The sequence below is a fragment of the Vulpes lagopus genome, chromosome 24, assembly GCF_018345385.1.
Source record: "Vulpes lagopus strain Blue_001 chromosome 24, ASM1834538v1, whole genome shotgun sequence".
NCBI lineage: Eukaryota > Metazoa > Chordata > Mammalia > Carnivora > Canidae > Vulpes > Vulpes lagopus.
The window spans coordinates 2,375,595-2,396,893 of NC_054847.1; the positions used below are offsets into that span (position 1 = coordinate 2,375,595).

The 21,299-nt window shown below is 43.9% G+C and overlaps 1 protein-coding gene across 4 annotated transcripts in view; it reads left to right on the plus strand.

The window, feature by feature from the left end:
- Positions 1 to 8,878: 8,878 nt before the first annotated feature.
- SAP130 (Sin3A associated protein 130) overlaps positions 8,879 to 21,299 on the plus strand; it is an 83,352-nt gene continuing 70,931 nt past the window's right edge. For 3 of the 4 annotated variants that reach the window (XM_041739877.1, XM_041739879.1, XM_041739880.1), the window contains exons 1-3: positions 9,670 to 9,877; positions 10,675 to 10,792; positions 20,353 to 20,588. In XM_041739877.1, coding sequence (XP_041595811.1) covers positions 9,806 to 9,877; positions 10,675 to 10,792; positions 20,353 to 20,588 — 426 coding nt within the window. In that variant the 5' untranslated portion in view covers positions 9,670 to 9,805. Of the gene's footprint in view, positions 9,028 to 9,669; positions 9,878 to 10,674; positions 10,793 to 20,352; positions 20,589 to 21,299 lie in introns of those variants that run through there. The other variant, XM_041739878.1, reaches the window with a different exon arrangement.

Below are 21,299 nucleotides of genomic sequence, written 5' to 3' on the forward strand. Positions count from 1 at the left end.
AGATGCTCACTATCACATATCATCAGGGAAATGCAAATCAAAACCACAATAAGATATCACCTCACACCTTCAGAATGGCCATAAAAACAAAAACAGAAGAAACAGCAAGTGTTGCCAAGGATGTGGAGAAATAGGAATCCTCACGCACTGTTGGTGAGAATGCAAACTGTGGAAAACAGTATGGAAGTTCCTCAAAAAAAAAAAAAAAAAAAAAAAAACTACCCTGTGATCCAGTAATCACTACTGGGGTATTTATCCAAAGAATATGAGAACACTAATTCAAAGAGATACCTGCACCCCTACGTTTATTGCAGCATTGTTTATGACAGTCAAATTATGGGAGCAACCTAGGTGTCCTTTGATAAACGAATGGGTAAAGAAAATGTGGTTTATGTATATAATGGAACATTACTCAGCCATAAAGAGGACATGGATGAAGCTAGAGTGCATTATGCTAAGTTAAATAATCCAGTCAAGAGAAAGACAAATATTACATTATTTCAGTCATATGTGGAATTTAGGAAACAAAACAAATGAACAAAGGAAAAAAAGAGAGGGACAAACCAAACACAGACTCTTACCTATAGAGAACAAACTGATGGTTTTCAGAAGGGAGGTGATTGGGAGATGGGTAAAATAACTGAAAGAGATTAAGTGTACATTATCTTGATAAGCATTGAGTTAAATGTGGAATTTTTGAATCACTATATTGTATACCTGAAACAAATATAGCACTACACGTTAACTATGCTGGAATTAGAATTTTTATAAATGTCATGATTTTAAAAAGCAAATAGTAAGATATACTCAAATACTGAAAAGCAGGACTGCCAGCTCTAGAACCATCTGAGGACTCTTTACAAGGATGCTGATCTCAGAGAGTCAAGCCCCTAAAGTTGACCTTCATAGTGAGTTCTTGTTCCCAAAGCAGATAGTTTTTCTCAAGGCCAACTTCCTGAAAAAGAGGCTCAAGAACAGAGGTCTTTGAACTGCATGGCTCAACCTAGCACCAGAGAAAGTCAGGTGATTTCAAGATGTGTGGATCAGGAAGGAAGTAAAGGGCCCAGACAGGTCGGCAAGCCACCTGAGCTTTTCCCTAGTCCAGATCCAAGAGAGGCTACAAGGTCCCCAAGTCCATTTGTGGCTTGTCTTCTTCCTGAAGGGGCTGTATTCCAACTAATGACTTAGCTGACCAAAAGTATGGTCAATAGAAGTAGCTAGGCAGTGGGGAACTCCAAGGGAATTACCAAACAAGGCTTTGTAGAAGGGGCAGAAGGAAGGCCTGGAGCAAGTCTCGGCTCCTGAGGAGAGGGCCTGCTGGATTTTTATATGGCCTGTGGCTTTTGTGTGGGAGGAGAAAAGGGAGGTAAGGAATGTGTCCAGGAATGAGATCGCATCCCAACTGTTCAAAGGGCCTGATGCTACAAGGCCACCAAGAGTCAGAAGGGGCCAGACTGAGCAAAAGGCCCATGGAGTCTGCAGAGGTCTTAGGGCCAGGGAGTAGATATGAGATCTGGCTCTGCTGCCTGTTGGCCTGGCTGTGCCCTGTTGCTGCCTGACTTCCCACTCACATTGTATTGGCCCTTGGCATGATAGCCTTGCCTCATCCTTTCTTCATGAACCTGCCTTAGCTCCAATGCTTCTGCTCCTGTCTGGCCTCTCCAGTTGGCCCCATGGCTCTCTCCTTAGGAGCAGCTCTGCTTCCACCATCATACTTAATCTACCCCGATTCCTCCAGGGAACTAACCTGTTACATTTGCCCTGTGTCACTTGTATCGCAAGTCTGTCAACACGGCTTACCAAGACATGAACTCCTGGTGTGATCTGCTAGCATAAAGACAGGAAGTGTCTGGTCCAGGGTCAGACAGTTGGCTAGAAGCAGAGTCAGGATAGAAATCAGATCCCCAACCCCCAGGAATTAGTCAAACATGTAGTGTGGTACAAAGAATAATGGCCTACCCAAGATGCCCACCATATATCTAATCCATAGAGCCTTACGTGGCAAGAGAGAATTTGCAGACATAATTAAGGATATAAACCCTGAGATAGGGAGATTATCCTGCATTATCTTGGCAGGCCTGGTTTAATCATGAGTCTTTAAAGGCAGAGAATATCTCCTGGCTTGCTCAGAGAGATGAGATGGAAGGAGAGGAGATTTGAAAAATGAGACGGACCCAACTTACGTCGCTGGCTTTAGAGATGGAGGAAGGGGCCCACGTCCAAGAAATGTGAGCCCTTAGCTGACAGCAGTAGGAAAACAAGGCCTTGGATCCACAGCCACAGGGAACTGAATTCTGCCACCAACCCAAAAAAGTGAGGAAACGGATTCTCCCTAGAGCCTCCAGAAGAGAGAGCAGCCTGCCTGACCCCAGGTGAGATTCTCATTGGACAGATGGCCTGTGGAACACTAAGACAATAAATGTGGGTTCTTTCAGTTTGTGGTAATTTGCTATAACAGAATAGAAAACTAATTCAGACACATACTGGAAAGCACATAGAGCCCAAAGAAGAGTATAAGGAGCAGACTCCAGGAAGAGTGGGAGCCCAGGCCTCTCTGGCATCCTGTGTACCAGGAACCTCAAAGGGCTGCCATGAGGTGACTGGGCTCCATTCTCATTCAATCTCTGCATGTCTTCACACCAGTTTCCAGGTTGTGGGAGAGGACTCACTCTTCCAGCAGGACCTACACCCATCCAAGAGGTCAGGGGACAGGGCCACGTGATGGTCATCACATCACGTGGGGCTGTGGGAATGAGACTTCCCTAAAAAGGAAGCACTATGGATTAGCCAAAACACCAGTTGCTCATTGCAGTGTTCAGTCACATTCTTCTACAAAAAGTGTTTGAACAATGGTTCTTCACTGGGATTTCTATGGCCACACAAGCCTGGGAGGAAAGATATCGTCACAACAGTCAGTGCTATTAGTTCTGTAACTCTGTCTACCCCTCTGCAGGGAAGTTTTATTGTCTTTATATAATGCCTTCCTAGGGTGGTGATGGATCTGTTTCCTTGGCTCTGCGTAACTAGCCTCTGCAGAATGCCTGTCACTCAGTCTATTGGTGGAATAAGTGGCCCATTCATCCTGTCTGTTCCATTGGGATGTGTGCTATTGTCTTCGCCTCTGGATGCTGGGGTGATTTCTCTTGTCCTTCTTGACACCATAGGCAGTAACCTAGCCTCTAATGTGGTCATACTCACAGTTCTGCTTCTGGAAGCCATCACCAGATCTCAAGGGAGGGGGCCAGGACACTGGCATTTGTTACTATGGAAACTGTTCACAGCGATGTTAGTGGGTTCCTTGACATCTCAACTTCCCACAGAGGCTGAAATGAAAAAACTTTCTGCCTTTCGTGTTTCTCTCCCTCCTTTGCATGGGTTCCGTGCAAATACCACCCATTGCCTACTGAATGACCAATCTTCCCTCCTTTCCTAAAAATAGTATCTTCAATTTTTAGCTAGACACATTGCTGTCAAAGAAAACACCTGCAGTCCCCAGGGTCCCTTGCAACACAGTGTCTGTGTTCCAGCCACTAGATATCAGCAGAATAGTCCTGTGCAGCTTCCAGTAAGTATCTTTAAGAGGAAGGGATGGGGGGCTCCTTTGCTCCTTAGTCCTGGCTAAAATACAGATGTAATGGTGCAGTGTATTAAATCATTTGTGTGGTCTTTGTGCTGGGTTCCTAGCATCAAGGTTCAAAAACATCTGGGATTTCCTGGATGATGAGGGTGTTTTTGTTATGTTAATAAGGTGACCCCTGCAGCTTTAGGATTGGGGCAGAGGGCAGGGACTTTCACCTTTGAGGATGAAACAGGGGCTGGAGTTGAATTCAATCATGTGGCCAATGATTTAAGTGATCATGCTTACATAATGAAACATTGATAGAGTTTCTGGATATTGAAGTTCAGAGGAGCGTCCTGTTTTGTGAACACACTGATGTGCTGGGAGGGTGATGCACCCCAATTCTATAAAGAGAGCGTATGGAAGGTGTTTCCTTCCTTTCAGACCTCGCCCTATGTGTATCCTTTATAATGAAACTGTAACTATAATGCTTTCCTGAGTTTTGTGAATCATTCTAGTGAATTATTAAACAAATTCGTCGGAAACCCTGAATTTTTAGCCAGTTAAGTTAAAAGTGCAGGTGGCCTGGGAACTCCCTGAGACTTGTGGCTGGCTTCGGAAGTAAAGGCAGCCTGTGGAGGACTCTGCCCTCCACCTGTGAGGCCCGCACTAACTGCATGGTTAGTGTCACAACTGAATTGCAGTCCACTTAACATTAAACCGGTTGCATGGAAATAGAGTAGTAGATGGCTGGAGCCAGTGCTGCCACCCCGGATCATGAGGCAGCAGATGAAATTTGGCAGAGCAGGAGACAGTAATCTAGATCTTTATAGATAATGCACCCACCACATCAACTCTTCACTGTCTACTTTCAGACTTCATACTTCACCTTGACATGTTTGGGCAGCTATAGTGAGACTCACTCAAATTAATGTGAATTTATCAACAAGTTGTGAATGGCTATAAAGAAGGTGGGTTCACTCTGGCTCATGAAGAGTGGGCTGTAGATGAAGACCCACAGGGCTCCTGGTCAGGTAAAGAGATTTAGTCAGCTGGTTGCTCTGACTTTCTAAGAGGTGTTTATCCATCTCCCCTCCACTGCCTGGTGAATTGGCCCCCATGTGTTGCTGCTTTTATGGGTTTCCCCTGACGACCAGTTGTCCTTAGGAACTCCATGCTGCTCTTTTCTGTCTATGGCCTCAGCCTATTTCTGGCTCACTTTCCTCATGGCTTTCATGAAGCTCAGGCTTTTCAGCTTCTGCTCCTTCTCTTCTTCTCTAGATTTCAAATTCTACTTTCAAATTATATACTTTCAAATTCTGGAGAGAATTGAGAAGTTTGGATAGTTATATTCTTTCTCGTTTGGACAGAATATTCCTTCAAGACAGCCTATAGAAGAGATGCCCTAGCGTCAGATGCCACCTACCCTGGGTGTATTAGGTAGCTATTGCTGCATAACAAACCACCACAAACTTAGCAGCTTAACACAACACAGATTTATTTTTTAAAATATTTTTAAATTAAATTTTCCAACATATAGTATAATACCCAGTGTTCATCCTATCAAGTGCCCTCCTTAGTGCCCATCACCCAGTTACCCCATCCTCCACCCGACTCCCACAACACACATTTATTATCTCATAGTTTCTGTGGGTCAAGAGTCCAGGTGTGACAATTAAGGTATCAACTGGACTAGGTTCTCATCTGGAAGCTTGACTAAGGAAGAATCAGCTTCCAAGCTCACCCAGTTGTTGGCAGAACTCATTTCCTTGGCGTGTAGGACTGAAGGTCTAAACTCTTGCAGATGTTTTCTGGAAGCCACCCTCCAATCCTAGAGGTTGCTTGCAGTTCCTACCAGGCCACCTATGGTTCCTTGCCATGTCACATGGCTGCTTTATCAGGCCAAATAGAAGTCTCTAGAGCAAGTCTGACAGCAAAACAGTCTCATAGAACATAACATGGTCAAGGAAGTGACATCTCATCCCCTTTGCCATCTTCTATTAGAACAAATCGCAGGTCCTTCTCACATTCATGGGAAAGGAATTACACAAGGGAATAAACACCAGAAAGAGGATCATAAGGAGTCATCTTACGATCTATCCACCATACCTAGCACATGTACATTTGGGGTAAGGACAGTGGTACAGAATGTGGTGCCAGGAGGTAATACATGGTGAGTCTTGCCTGAGACAGATGAAGGTTATAAACAGATGAAGGTTATAAAAACAGTGGATATGACAAAGTTCAAAAACATCACATCCTTTATATCTATAGCTCATTTAATCTATACAATAAGTTGGAGATAAGTAATGGCATTCTCACTTTACAGATGAGTGAACTGGATGGGACTAGATTTCTCTGGCTTAAGAGTTGGGCCAAGGGGAGCATCTGGACTGAGAGGAACCACAAGGAGTATCATTAGACCACCCAGGTTCTTACAGACTGAGAACCATAGGAGCCCAGTGCCAAAAGCCTACTACAGCTCCACCAACACTTATAGGCCACCCACTGACACTTCACTACCAAAGGACACTTGCATTGAGACCCTGTCCTCTTTGTTGGTAGAGGGCAGTAGTTATTTGCCTTCCTTTAGATAACCGCCCAGTGTGTGGTGTTTGTTGGTGTCTTTGCTCAATCCATCCACACTACCTTATGTGAGCAATATCATTATCTAGACCCAAGAAAAGCACCTGAAACTGACAGGAGGCTTGAATATTTGGGATGTATGGAGGACTCAGCCCAGCTGGGGTACAAGGATTGTCTTGGTGTGCCTTCAGCACACCAGACTCGGTGGTGGGGATTCTAAAACCCAGCAACATAACCATGGATTTTCCTTCAAGTGTCCATGATATGAAGGACCAGAGACATGCATGAATAAAGCAGCAGAGGCTGTCCCTAGTAACTGGGGAAAACTCAGATTTCATCCATGTACTATGATGTGTTTGCGACTATACTCAGCAAACATTTATTGAATCCTTCCTGTTGACTGGAGATACCAACATGATTAATTTCTCTCTCTGCCTACTCCAGGAGGAATATAGAGTAGACAGATTAGTGCTATATTAGAGGTACTGAAGAAGTTTCAGAAAGTATCCTGCGGGGGGGGGGGGGCGGGGGAGGAGTTCAAGGAAGGCTTGTAGGAGAAGATAAATAATTTTCTTTCCAGGTAGGTAGTGTAGAATTGGTGGAACTCTACCAGGTGATTGCTGAAGGTTGAGGCCTTATAGAAGGTACATCAGCCTTGAGCAAAACCCTGGAAGTCAAACTATGTGGAGAATTGGTGGAAACTACTGTTGAGAGAGTATCCTATGTTTGAGTTGGAGGGACTAAATTATCAAGACCTTCAATACTGGATTTAAAGATTTATTCTGAAGTCATTGGAACATCATGGAAGGGAAGAATGGACTCAGATTAATGTTTTAGGAAGAGAAGTCTGTGGAGGTCATATTGGGAGTAGAAAGAGATTCAGGTGGGGGCACTCGATTACAGCACTACTATAATCCAGACAAGAAATAGTGAAAGCTTGAGCCAAGATTATGGAAGCCACCGGAAAGGCAGTACAGAGGTACATATGGTGACATTGGGTGATAGAAAAGTGAAAAATAACAACAATAAAACCAAAGGCAGAGAGGATGGTGATGTCATTCATCAAACCCAGAAATCAGAAGGAGGGCATAGATAAGGCAAATCAAAAAGGGTGTTCAATCCGTTACCTTTCAGAGGGTTGGGAGACATATTTGTGGAACTGTAGGTGTACAACTCAGAGAGAAGTCACTGTGTGGATAAGATTTTGAGTCATTTTCAAGAATGCATTAAACTAGTTAGGAAGATAGTAGAGCATTATAAGACAGTTGGGCCCTTGGCGAGTGCTGTATTTGTGAGAAAAAAAGAAGTATAATGGAGCTTGATACGGATAGGAGTAGAACCAGGAGGGAGTGTGGTTATAGAGGCCACGGGATAAACGTTAAATGGAATTACTGTCGGTAAGACATGGTAAGAGCTAAGCAAGGACCACTCCATAAAACAGATCACCGGCAACTTTTGGGAAGCAGTTTGAGAAGGGCGGCAGGAGCAGAATCCAGCAAGAGTCATAGACTGCCTAGCAAGAGAGGAGGCTCAAGTGTATCACATCAGTTACATTTAGAAGAAATTTGAAGAGGGAAGGAAAGTAGCTTGAGGAAGGAGAGGGTACTTGAGAGTCATCCTTGTTGCTATGAGCTGCTGTCTTCCTAGCAAGCAGTTATCTTACCCAGCTGTGCAGGATAGGAAGGAGGAGCTCCACCCCTACTTATTTCTAACTAGCCACAAAACTCCAGGCCTAAATTACCGACTGGGAAAGGAGAAGGGGCAGGTAATGTCTATTAACAGATCCGAATTTTGCTTCAAGATTTTTGGCTAGGACTTCCACAAGGGTGGGCATCCCTGGGTGGCCCAGCGGTTTAGCGCCTGCCTTTGGCCCAGGGCGTGACCCTGGAGACCCGGGATCGAGTCCCACAAGGGGATCCCTGCATGCAGCCTGCTTCTCCCTCTGCCTGTGTGTCTCTCGTGAATAAATAAATAAAATCTTAAAAAAAAAAAAAAAGACTTGCACAAGTGTGCAAACTCCAATCGTCTACCCCAAAGGAAACAACAACAAAGCAGCACCATCCCCTTCGCTTCTTTGCAGCCTAGACCGACGGAGCCAGTGCACAGCGCCCGAGTCGTGCACCGGAGCCGCTCGGAGCCAGCGGGCTTTACCCCCGGTGCAGGGCCTGGGGCTGCCTCGCGGAGCCGCGCACGGCTCTCGGGGCGGCGCGCCGGTTGCACACACCGCACAGCCGCTCCGGTTCAGCGCGCCCGATCCTCCAGCGATGCGCAGGCTTCGCCAGCCGTCGCCTTGGGTGGTGACATCAAGTCCCACAACGCGGCGCGGGGAAGTGAGCACAGGCAGGACCACCCTCGGTCCTGCTGCGGCCTCTTCGCCCCGCTGCAGTCGCCTCCATCACCCTCTGCCCGTGCCGCACCTCCCGTGGGAAAATGAAGTCTAGCGCCGTCAGTGGAGGAAAAGGGTGGGATCCGCTACCTCTTTACGAGGCAAAGGAAAAAGGCAGAGAACCCGCTCCAAGCAGCAAAGGGGTGTGTTGCACCGGCCGGGTCGCCCGCAGATCCCGCCCAGGCCCGCCCTCCGGGCCCCAGAGACTACATTTCCCAGAGGCCCCCGCGGGCCCAGTGGGCGGGCCCGTCCGATCTCCCGCTCACGCCGAGCGGTGACTGGCTTCCCCAGAGGGGGGCGGGGCTTGACCCAGCCAATAGGGGAGAGGCTCGTTACGGCGGCGGAAGCAGCGGCGCTGGGCTGAGGGGTGGGGGACAGAGTGCTAGCGCCCCGGCTGCGGCGGCTGGTCCGGAGCCCGAGGACGTCGGCCCCGCAGGCGGAGAGCGCACGGGAGCGAGCTCGAGGTGGCGCGACGGCCCCTCGGCGCAGCACCCAGGTAATGGCGGGACGGGCGCCCGGGAGGGGAGGGGAGGGGAGGGGAGGAGACGAGGGGGCGGGGCGGCCGAGCCGGGCTGCAGCGTCCGTCCCTCTGCGTCCCTGGGGAAGGGCAGCGGCGCTTCGGCTCCTGCGGCTCAGACCGAGGCTCTTTCTCGAGCTGAGCACGGCGGTTGGGCCGGCGGCAGGAACCTGGGGTCCTGCGGCGCGGAAGGGAGAGGCTCGGGGAGGGGTGGGCTGTCTCGGGCTCGGGGGCGTGGCGGGCGTGGGCCCTGGCGGGCGAGTGGGGCGGCCGGGGGAGCGCCGGCGGGCGGGCGGCCCAGGGAGTTTGGCTCCTGGAGCAGTTTAAAGTGACTCTCCACATCCGGGCCCTGCGCCCGCCGCTTTCAGACCCCGGCCGGGGCGGGGCCTGCCGCCCCCCCGCCCCCCTCTCCGGGAGCGCTCGCCCTCCGCTGCCATTGGCTCGGCCTCGAGGGCTTTGGGCTGCCCCGGCGAGGCGCGCGCGTGATTGGCTGGGAGTCGGCGGGAGGGAGGGGCGGGACCAGAGCGCGCAGGCCTCCGCGGATTGGTGCGGCCCCGCGAGTGACGCGCCTGGTGTGGGGCCAATGGGCGGGCGGGGGAGGTAGGGGCAGGCTCGGGGGAAGGAGGCTGGATCCCAGCCGTGGCGGGGTGGCGGGGTGGCGGGGTGCGCGGGGCCGGCGGGGCGGACAGCGGCGGGGCCAAGGCGCGCCTGGGCAGGAGCCCTCTCCGCGACCCGGCGGCCCAGCTCTGTTACCGAGATGGGCCCCCCGCGGCATCCCCAGCCCGGCGAGGTGGAAGCGGGCGGTGCGGGCGGCGGGCGGTGGCTGCAGGTAAAGAGGCGCGCCGCTTGCCCCGGGGCTCCCCGGACGCCGGCCTCCCTCCTCGCCAAGACAGAGTCGCTGACGCCCGGAGCGTCGCTGCGAACCCGCATTCTGCGGTCTCAGCGGTGGGCTTGGGGGTGGGGGTGGGGGTGGGGCCGTGTGCGAACCGGGAATGTGGGTAGAGCGAGGCTGCTGAGAAGTGGGGGTGGCCTAGGGAGAGGGGCGAGGGTCTCCGGCCCCTGCGGCCCGGCGGGGGTGGGGGGTCTGCGAGAGAAGGGAGGAGATCCGTAAGGGGAGGCCTGTGCGGAAAAGCATTGCAGAGTTGCTTTGGGATCAGGTCTGCAGGCGAGTAAGGTTTCTGGTTTCCTGGAACAGGGCATCTCCCCTCGGTCTCTCCCTTGACTTGCTGCTGACAGTTGTGCTCAGCGTGGTGGGAGCTTCAGTATTGCAAAGGAGCGTGCGCTTCCCCGTACACCTGTGTATGGGACACATCGTGTATCGTGCTAATACCTGTCATGTGGCTGTCGTACAGGATTCAGTGGCAATCCATGAGTGTTTACCGAGTGTCCTAGTTCCCTCAACACCGCCCAGATGATTTCACTATTACTCGAACCCGTGCCCCCTTAAACACTTACAGAATCTAGACCATTTCTGCTGCATATGTTGGCCACAAGTAATTGCTGCAGGTGAATGAAGCTGCATTTGCTTTTCTGAGGGACAGCATAGGTATTGGAGATGCTTTGATTTCTCGTCATTGATTCTAATGGGAGAATTTAGTAATAACTGTATGACTGTATGCACTGCAGGTGGAAATGAGTTCTCAACAGTTTCCTCGATTAGGAACCCCTTCCACTGGGCTAAGCCAGGCGCCTTCACAGATTGCAAACAGTGGTTCTGCAGGATTGATAAACCCAGCTGCCACAGGTGAGATATGTGATATTCCTCTATATCGCTTCTTTAAGAATATTGCAGGCTTTTTAATTTAAAAACTAGCAAATGCCTCGTGGGGTTTTAGGAAATACTAGGTTATTGAATTTGAAGAAAGGGTATATTACAATTCTAGTGTAAACAAGGTTTTCGGAGGCGCCTGGGTGGCTCAGTTGATTAACCATCTGACTCTTGATTTCAGCTAAAGTCATGATCTCAGGGTTGTGAGATTGAGCCCCACCTCAGTGTCTGTGCTGGGCATCAAGCCTACTTAAGATTCTCCCTCTCTCTCCCCTGCCCCACCCCCTGCCTTAAAAATGAATAAATAAACAAGGTTTTTAAAAATTCTTTTTTTAAAAAAATAAAATAAATAAAAAATAAAAATTCTTTTTTATTCCTTTCACATGTACTGGAGTGTATGTGAAACTTAGAACAAAGCATGCCTACGAGAACTACGTTAATGTGGTCTTTAAGGCCAAGCGGTGTAATAGTGCCATGAGGGAGTCCAAAGGTGTGTAAGGCATAATTCTTGCCTTTTAGGAGACTATGAGCTAGGAAAGAAGGTTTTAAAAAAAAGTACAGTGAGCCCTTGAAAAACACAGGTTTGAGCTGTACAAGTCCATTATGTGTAGATATTTTCTTTTTTAAGATTGTATTTATTTATTCATGAGAGGCACACAGAGAGAGAGAGAGGCAGAGGCACAGGCAGGCGGAGAAGCAGGCTCCATGCAGGGAACCCGACGTGGTACTCGATCCCGGGTCTCCAGGATCACAGCCTGGGCTGAGGGCAGCACTAAACCGCTGAGCCACCCGGGCTGTCCATGTGGATATTTTCTAACAAAGGTAATACAGCACTACAAATGTATTTTGCCTTTCTTATGATTTTAATATTTTCTCTGTAGCTTACGTTATTATAAGAATATAAGATATAATATACAAAATATATGTTAATCGAGTGTTACAGGCAAGGTTTCCAGTCAGCAGTAGGTTCTTAGCGAGTCAAAAGTTATATGCAGATTTTCGACTGTAGGTATGGTCATCACCCCTAACCACCTCATTGTTCAGGGGTCAACTGAATATATACACATATACACATTTAGCTTTTAGTTGTATGCCCTTTGAATGCTAAAGATCAGTGGTCCTCAGCAGGGATGATTTTGCAGTCCAGGGAGTATTTGGCAATGTGTGGATACGTTTTTGGTTGTCACAACTAGGGGGTGCTGTTGGCATCTGATATTTAAAGGCCAAGGATGCTGCTAAACATCCAAAATGGACAGGACAGTCTCCTACAACAAACTATCCAATCCAGTTAACGGGGCTGCAGTTGAGGTACTCCATCAGGTAGTCTTTTTTTTCTCTCTACATCAGGTAAAAAGATGACATTGCTAAGTAAAGTACCACTGTGGGCTCATTGTTCAAACCAGGAACACAGGCATCATCTTTATTGCTCCCTCTCTCACTCTCGCTCCTCTGGCTCTTATATGTGAGTTATGGACCTTTGGTGCTTCAGCCTCATTATCCCTCCTCCAACTTAGTTTTTGTAACAAATTTGTCTTAGTTCTCTTAGGACTTGAAGTAATTTTAAGCTACTTTATGTCTCCTGCTTAATAGTAACTAGTCATTTTCTAAATAAATGAGAAAACGTTCCCAGTATTTTTGACCTCCTTCCTTCTTACACTCACTTATTTTATAAATTCCTGTCATTCCTTGAGGTTTCATCTCAGATATCATATTCTCTAAGAGGTCTTTGCTGACTAGACCACAAGAGTCAGGGATAGGACCGCCTAGAATGAAGGCTGGAACCATGTTCTGGAACCTAGAACCTTGTGTACCTTTGTATGTACTATACTTGCTACATTGTAGGGTACAAAGTAGTAGTCAGCAAGTCCTTATAGAACTACTTAAACTTCTTTGCTCCTTAACAAATATTTTTGACAATATTTTGTCTTTGGTATAAGTTCATAGAATAATTTAAAGGAGAATAGTTTATTTTTTATTTTTTTTAAGATTTTATTTATTCATGAGAGGGGGGGGGGCGGCAGAGACAGGCAGAGGGAGAAGCAGGCTCCTTGCAGGGAGCCCGATGTGGGACTCGATCCCAGGTCTCCAGGATCAGGCCCTGGGCTGAAGGCCACGCTAAACCACTGAGCCACCCGGGCTGCCCCAAGGAGAGTAGTTTAAAAGAATATTTTTGAATGTCTATTTGCAGAGAATTTTGCTACTTATTAAAAATGGTGTCAATGAGCAATAATTGCCCTCAGATTTTGTTGAGAGGGATATCATTGACTTAGACCAAAATTGCCTATAATTTGACACTTTTAAATAGTGTGTATGTTTTTTCCTTCAGTGATTCTCAGAAAGAAAACAAGTTTTCCGTAAGGAGTTAAATATTTTTCTGTATTTTCTATTGCTTTTATCAGAAGAACTAATATGAGATCTGAAGCATATCAGGATTTTAAATATATGTTCAAAGTTCAGAAGTATGGGGGTACTTGGGTAGCTCAGTGGTTGACTGCCTGTAGCTCAGTTCATGATCCTGGGATCGAGTCCTGCTTATGTCTCTGCCTATGTCTCTGCCTCTTTCTCTGTGTGTCTCATGAATAAATCCATAAAATCTTAAAAAAAAAAAAAAAGTTCAGAAGTATGGATTGCAAGTTTTCTTAACTATTCTTTCAAGATTCTTTTGGTCCTAAATGATTCTAAAAAGAGCTTAACAGGAGATAGCCAGTACATTATATCGTACTGAAATTGTCAAAAATCACAGTCTTCCCGGACAGATAGATTTGGGGGAAAATTATGAAATTGTCCGTTTCCCTTAAAGATTTAATCAGGAGAAAATCTGTTTGGACAACACGGAAGGTTCACAATATGATCTTATATAAAAGTCATATATTTAAAAAGGTGTTAGAACTAGTAAGTGAAATCAGTAAAGGTTGCAGGAAAAAAATTCAACGTATAAAAACCAATTATATTTTTAGTGCTAGCAATGAACAGTGAAATTTTTTTTTTTTTTTTGAAATTTTTTAATATCATTTGTAATAGCATCCAAAAAAAGCCCCACAAAACACTCAAGGATAAAATTAACAAAATGTATTATATAGGACTTGGGATTAGAAAACTGAAAAATGTGACTGAGGACAATGAAAAACCTAGATAAATGAGGAGCCCAATCATGTTCATCTATTGAAACACTCAGTATTTTTAATATACTTGTTCTACCCAATGGGATCTGTAGATTGAAAAAAATTCTAATCAAAATCCTATCCTGTTCTTTTGTAAAAATTGTCAGTCTGAATTTATATTTATGTGGAAATTGAAGGACCAACAATAGCCAAAGTAATTTTGACCCCTAAAAAAGAAAATAAAGTTGGAGGACTCTACTACCTTATTTCAAGACTTGCTATAGAGCTATGCTAATCAAGACAGTATGATATTGGCATAAAAATAGAGATACAGACCATTGAAAATAGAGGATCCAGGAATAGACCCACACATAATGGTCGTTTGATTTTCGACAAAAATACATAGGCAATTCAATAGGGAAATGATAGTCTTTTCAACAAAACTGTATCCATATGGAAAAAATGAACCTTGACCTTTACTTTCGCCATACACAAGAATTAAGTCACAGTGTATCTCTAAATGTAAAACTTAAAGTTTCTAAAAGAAAATATGATAATTGCTTATGACTTTGGGGTGAGCAAAAATTCTTTAGGTTTCAAAAAACACTGATTAATACTAATTACAAGAGCAACAGGTATATTATACATTATCAAAATTCAAAATATCTACTCTTCAGAAGACACTATTAACAAAATAAAAAGGCAAGCCACAAATTGAGAAGATGGCTGCAATAAATATATCTGCAGAGCATTTATATCCTGAATATACAAAGAACTCTTATAACTCAGTAGCTTTTGCTATGTAAGACAACCTGATTTTTTTTTTTTTTTTAAAGATTTCATTCATTTATTCATGAGAGACACAGAGGGAAAGGCAGAGACACAGGCAGAGGGAGAAGCAGGCTCCGTACAGGGAGCCCAATATAGGACTCGATCCCAGGACTCTGGGATTATACCTTGAGCCAAAGGCAGATGCTTAACCACTGAGCCACCCAGGCATCCCTGATTTTTTTTTTTAATGGGCAAAATATTTGAATAGACACATCACCAAAGATGCTATCTGAATGTCAGTAAGCACATATGAGATAATTAGTAATATTAGTCTTCAGATCAATGCAAATTAAAACCACAAAATAGTACACATCCAGTAGAATGACTAAAATTAAAAAAGACCAACAATACCAAGTTTGATGTGTTTGTGGAGCAAGTAGAATTCATACATTGTTGATGGGGAATGCCAGATAATCTAGACACTTTGGGAAAGGATTTGGCAGTATCTTATAAAGTTAAATATAAACTTAACCATACAACCCAGCAACTTGTTCCTAGTTATTTACCCAAGATAAATATGTCCAAAGACCCATACTTCAGTGTTCATAGAAACCGTATTCATAACAGCCAAAAACTGGAAACAACCCAGGAATTATTAGCTGGTGACTTAAGTTTGGTTTATATGTACAGTGGAATACAATTCAACATTAAAAAGAAACTGCTAGCATATAGAGCAACATAGATGAAACTCAAAAATATTAATACAGTTAACCCTTGAATAACCCGGGGGTTGGGGTCACTGACCCTCTTTGCAGTCAGGAATTTGAGTATAACTTTGACTCCCCAGAAACTTAACTACTAATAGCCTACTGTTGAATAAGAAGCCTTACTGATAAACAATCAATCCATATTTATATTTTTATCTGTATTATATGCTATATTTTTATAATAAGCCAGAGAAAAGAATTTAAGAAAAGCATAAAAAAACAGTTTATAGCAATGTACTGTATTTATCAAAAAAAAAAATCCACATGAGTGGAGCCATGTAATTGAAACCGACAGTGTTCAAGAGTCAACTGTACTAAGAGAAGGAAGCAGACATGAAGGACCACATATTGTACTCTGGTGCTTGGGTGGCTCAGTTAGTTGAGCGTCCAACTCTTGGTTCTAGCGTAAATGGTGGTCTCAGGGTCTTGGGATCAAGCCCCACCTTGAGCTAAGCAAAGAATCTGCTTAGGATTTTCTCTCTCTCTCTCTCTCTCTCTGTCTCTCTCTCTCTTTCTCTTTCTCTCTCTCTCTCAGATAAATAAGTAAATCTTGGGATCCCTGGGTGGCGCAGTGGTTTGGCGCCTGTCTTTGGCCCGGGGCGCGATCCTGGAGACCCGGGAATCCCCACGTTGGGCTCCTGGTGCATGGAGCCTGCTTCTCCCTCTGCCTGTGTCTCTGCCTCTCTCTCTCTCTCTCTCTCTCTCTCTCTCTCTCTCTCTCTGTGTGACTATCATAAATAAAAATTTAAAAAAAAATAAATAAAAAATAAGTAAATCTTTAAAAAAAACAAAGGACCACATATTGTATGATTCTGTTTGTATGAAATTCCAGAAAACACAAAGCTATAGTCTTAGAAAGCAGATGAATGGTTTTTAAGGGATAGGAGGGTGGGAGGAGGGAGGGAATTGCCTGCAAAGGGGTATGAATGAACCAATGAGAATAATGGAAAATGTTTTGTATTATGATTGTACTGTATTGTGATTATAGTTCTGTATAGTTTTTTTTTTAGAGAGCAGGTAGGGACAGAGGGAGAGGAGACTCCATACCCAGCATGGAGTCTGATACAGGGCATGATCTCACGACCCTTAGATCAATGACCAGAACTGAAATCAAGAGTCAGATGCCTAACTGACTGAGCCACACAGGAGCCCCGTAGTACTGTTTACTTTTATGAATTTTGTGTAGTTGTGTATAAAGGGTTAGTGGATTTTTATGTAACTTGTACCTCAGTAAAGCTGATGGACTAAAAAAATGGGCAAAAGACAAACACACTTCACAAAGGAAGATATGTATATATGAATGGCCTGTGATCCTATTAAAGAATTTCAACATCACTAGTCATCATGGAAATTCTAATTAAAACCACAATGAGAGACCCACTATATACCCACTAGAATATCTGTGTATCAAGAATTGTGAGGGTGAAGAGCTGCTAGAACACTAATACACTGGTTGATGGGAATATAACATGATAGAACACTTTGGAAGTGGTTAATTAATTGGTTTGACCCAACCAGTCTGCTCTTAGGTTGTTGGTAAGAAAGTTAAAAATACTCTTGTTGAACTCTCCACTCTTAGAATAGCCATTTTATTGTATGTAAATTGTATATCAGTAAGTAGTTTTATTTGTTTGTTTTGATTCCAAGTTTTTTTTAAAATTCTAGTTAGTTAACATATCAGGTAATACTGGTTTCAGGTGTACAATTTAGTGATTCATCACTTAAATATAACAACTAGTGCTCCTCACAAATGCCCTTCTTTTTTTTTTTTTTTTTTTTTTTTTTAAATTTATTTATGATAGTCACAGAGAGAGAGAGAGAGAGAGAGGCAGAGACATAGGCAGAGGGAGAGGGAGAAGCAGGCTCCATGCACCGGGAGCCCGACGTGGGACTCGATCCCGGGTCTCCAGGATCGCACCCTGGGCCAAAGGCAGGCGCCAAACCGCTGCGCCACCCAGGGATCCCCACAAATGCCCTTCTTAATACCTGTAACCCATAAAGTGGTTTTAAAAATCAAAATTTAAAAAAAAATCTGAATGACTAGGGAGAAAAATCAGTATATAGCAAAATGTAAGATATACGTCAGTCTTTTCATTCAGCACACGTACTTTCAGAAATTTTGTTCCTAAGGAAATCATTGAACAAGAGCTCAAAGTACATATGGATTTTTATCCCAGAGTTGTTGATACTAGCAAAAAAAATGGAAATAACCTAAAAACCCATCAGTGATAATGCTTTAAAAAGCTATAGTTGGGGTACGTGGGTGGCTTAATTGATTAAGCATCTGTCTATTGATCTTAGCTCAGGTCTTGATCTCCGGTCATGAGTTCAAGCTACGAGCTAGGCTCCACGCTGGGCTTGGGGCATACTTTAAAACAAAACAAAACTACAGTATATCTATGCAATGGAATTTCAATTAGCATTTTTTTAAATGATGTAGTATATATTCAGTATTACTCAGCAGTTTCAGTTCTGGGTGTTTATCCAATAGAAATGGTAAATAGTTCATCAAAAGACTATATGGGAATATTACTAGCACTACTATTCATATAAAGTAAAAAACTAAAAACTATTGTAATGCCTATCAATAGTAAAATGGGTAATTTGTGATTGATTCCCACAATGACCTGCTATTACTGACAATGAAAAATCTGCAGCTCATGCAGTGACATATGTGGATCTCATACCTATTAGTGAAAGAAGCAAGATACAAAAGGGTACGTTGCTATGAGTCTATTTATATAAAGTTCAAAAATAAATAATGGTAATCTGTGGTGCTAGGAGTTAGGATAGTGAGTACCCTTGGAAGGGATAGTGAGTGGAATCCAGCAAAACAGAAGGCTTCTGGGGAATGTTTTGCATCTTAAGCTGGGTGTTGGTTACTTAGGTATATTCAGTTTGTGTAAGTTCATTGAGCTGTACAATTAACATTTGTGCACTTTATGAAAATTATAGTTCAATGAAAAGCTATATAAATAAAACCCACCCAAAATTAAAGAGGTGAGAAGTAACTGAAGGCTTTATCAACATACTAACTCTTGGTGCCTTTGGGGAATAGACTTCGGGAGCAGGTTTATTTTCTTCAGTTTTACGGATTCTTGAACTTTTTATGTAAGTATAATCTCTATGTTTAGAAAGTTGTTAATATTATTTTGGGGAAATGATAGACAAGTATGAGATAATACTTTCACAAACTGTTTCATTAAATTAGGTCCTTGATTTTTTAACTTAGATTTTAAATAGGTTACATGTTCTCATGGTCCAGAATTCCCAAAGAAAGTGTACAGCGTTGGGATCCCTGGGTGGCTCAGCGGTTTAGTGCCTGCCTTCACCCCAGGGCGTGGGGATCCTGAAGTCCTGGGATCAAGTCTCACATCAGGCTCCCTGCATGTGTCTCTGCCTCTCTTGCTCTCTCTCTCTGTGTCTCTCATCAATAAGTAAATAAAATCTTAAAAAGTGTACAGTGAAAAGTATCTCTTATCCCTGTTAGAATCCACTTTCTTTCCCATCAAAAAAAATCAAGATGCTTTGGGAGTTATGTTTCTACATAAGAAAATAAACACATACATGTTTGTGTGTATTTCATTACTTTTTCATTATTTTGTACCTTGGTTTTTTCATCTATATATTCTTAGATATTTTTGCATAATGCTCACTATCATGAGATACCTAAAAAGCTTCCTTGTTCTATTCTTATAAGTTGCATGGTGGTCTGTTATGGGAGTATAACATAATTTATATAGATAGCAAGTCTCCTGTTGATAGACATGTAGGTTTTAAAACTTCCTTTACAGGAATAAAAATGGTGAAACAAATAATCTTGTACGCAAGTCATTTTACACATACGCCATATATCTATAGGATATATTCCTGTAAGTGGAATTGTTGAGTTTCAAAGGCTGTGTACATTGTAATAATGATGGATATTTCCATGTTGGCTTTGTAGGACATTTGTTTTGAAAACCTACATGTTCTTGGACTTAAGAATTCTATTTAGAGGCACCTAGGTGGCTCAGTTGGCTGACTTTGACTCGGGTCATGACCCCGGGGTCCTGGAGTTTACACTCGGTGGGGAATCTGCTTCTCCCTCTCATGCATACTTGTGCCGTCTCTCTCACAAGTAAATAAATAAAGTCTTTTAAAAAATTGTATTTAGGGGGATGCTTGGGTGGCTCAGTGGTTGAGCTTCTGCCTTTGGCTCAGGGCATGATCGAGTCCCACATTGGGCTCTCTGCGGGGAGCCTGCTTTTCCTTCTGCCTGTGTCTGCCTCTCTCTGTGTGTCTCTCATGAATAAATAAATAACATCTTTTTAAAAAATAAAAAATAAAATAAATTATATTATCATTTTAATGTTAGGGGGTTTTTTGTGTTTTTTTTTAAAGATTTTATTTATTCATGAGAGCCAGAGACATAGGCAGGGGGAGAAGCAGGCTCCCTGCAAGGAACCCAGTGCAGGACTTGATCCTGGACCCCAGGATCATGCCCTGAGCCAAAGGCAGATGCTCAACTGCTCAGCCACCCAACCATCCCTAATGTTAGGTTCTTATAACTTTTTAAATAAATGTCTTAAATGAAAGTGTCATATTTTTTATTGCTCTTTCAACTGTTTGAGTTCATTTTAGGTAGTTATCAGGCCCTTTGTTCACAGGAGTGGAAAAGTTACAATATCCAAAAAAAGGCCTGTGTTCCATGGGTGTGGCTCTTGGGTTTGATATCTGTTGGGGAACCTAATGCCCAAATTCTCCTTAAGAAAATCTCACAAGGAAATAGCCACTTTATCAACCCTGAAATTTACCTGTATGCCAATGCCACTCTTGTATGTGCTGTGTAATTCATTAATATTAATTAATACTGGAAGCATATGACATGCTATTTCTCCCTTTCTGTCCTTACTAGTCAATGATGAATCTAGTCGAGAGGCTGAAGTCACTGCCAGGGAGCACATGGGTTCCAGCAGCTCCCTACAGTCCCGAGAAGAGAAGCAAGAGCCTGTTGTGGTAAGGCCCTATCCACAGGTGCAGATGTTGTCTACACACCATGCTGTTGCATCGGGCACACCCGTCACAGTGACAGCCCCACCAGCACATCTGACGCCAGCAGTGCCACTCTCCTTTTCGGAGGGACTTATGAAGGTAATGGAGAGGTTTTAAATTTCACATTAAACCACAGCTAAAAGACTGGCTAATAATCTTCCTGACAATTTTCACAAAGTCTTAGGCCATATCCAGGCTCTTAGTGTTTTCTTTTTGACCCACCAGTATAGCTCTTCTCTGTCACTTAGAGCTCTGCTATTCTGCAGTGCCTAGTCTTGTGCCGCTGGGCAGTTGGCATCACAGGATCTTTTCTAGTGTCCATTTTGACATTGATTTTATTCAAGTTATGGGCATGCTAACTCAGATTTTATCTTGGAGTGGCACTCTTCTCCAAAATTTTGTTTTAAAACTTGGTAATACGGGGGTATCCGAAAATACTGCCTTGTATTTTACTTCGTAGCTACGTTTCAGTTACTGGGAGTTTTATTTACTTCCACCCAAACTTAGGATGCAGAATTGTATAGAAGAAAGAATGTGGGCTGTGAGCCATACGATCTGGGCCTTGGTCCCAGTTCCAATTTTTACGGTCTGTGTGGCTTTGAGCAGGTGACATAGCCTTGCTTTGTATGTTTCTTCATCTGTAAAATGGAAATGCCGGTACTTCAATGGAAAAGCTGTGATGCTGAGAGATAAAATATATAAGGCTTCTAGATCTCTCCTGGTGTTCTCCAGGTTTGATTTGTGTACTTTTAACTATAGAATGAATGCATCACTCATAAAAAGCTATTGATATGTTTCGTGTGGTTTTCT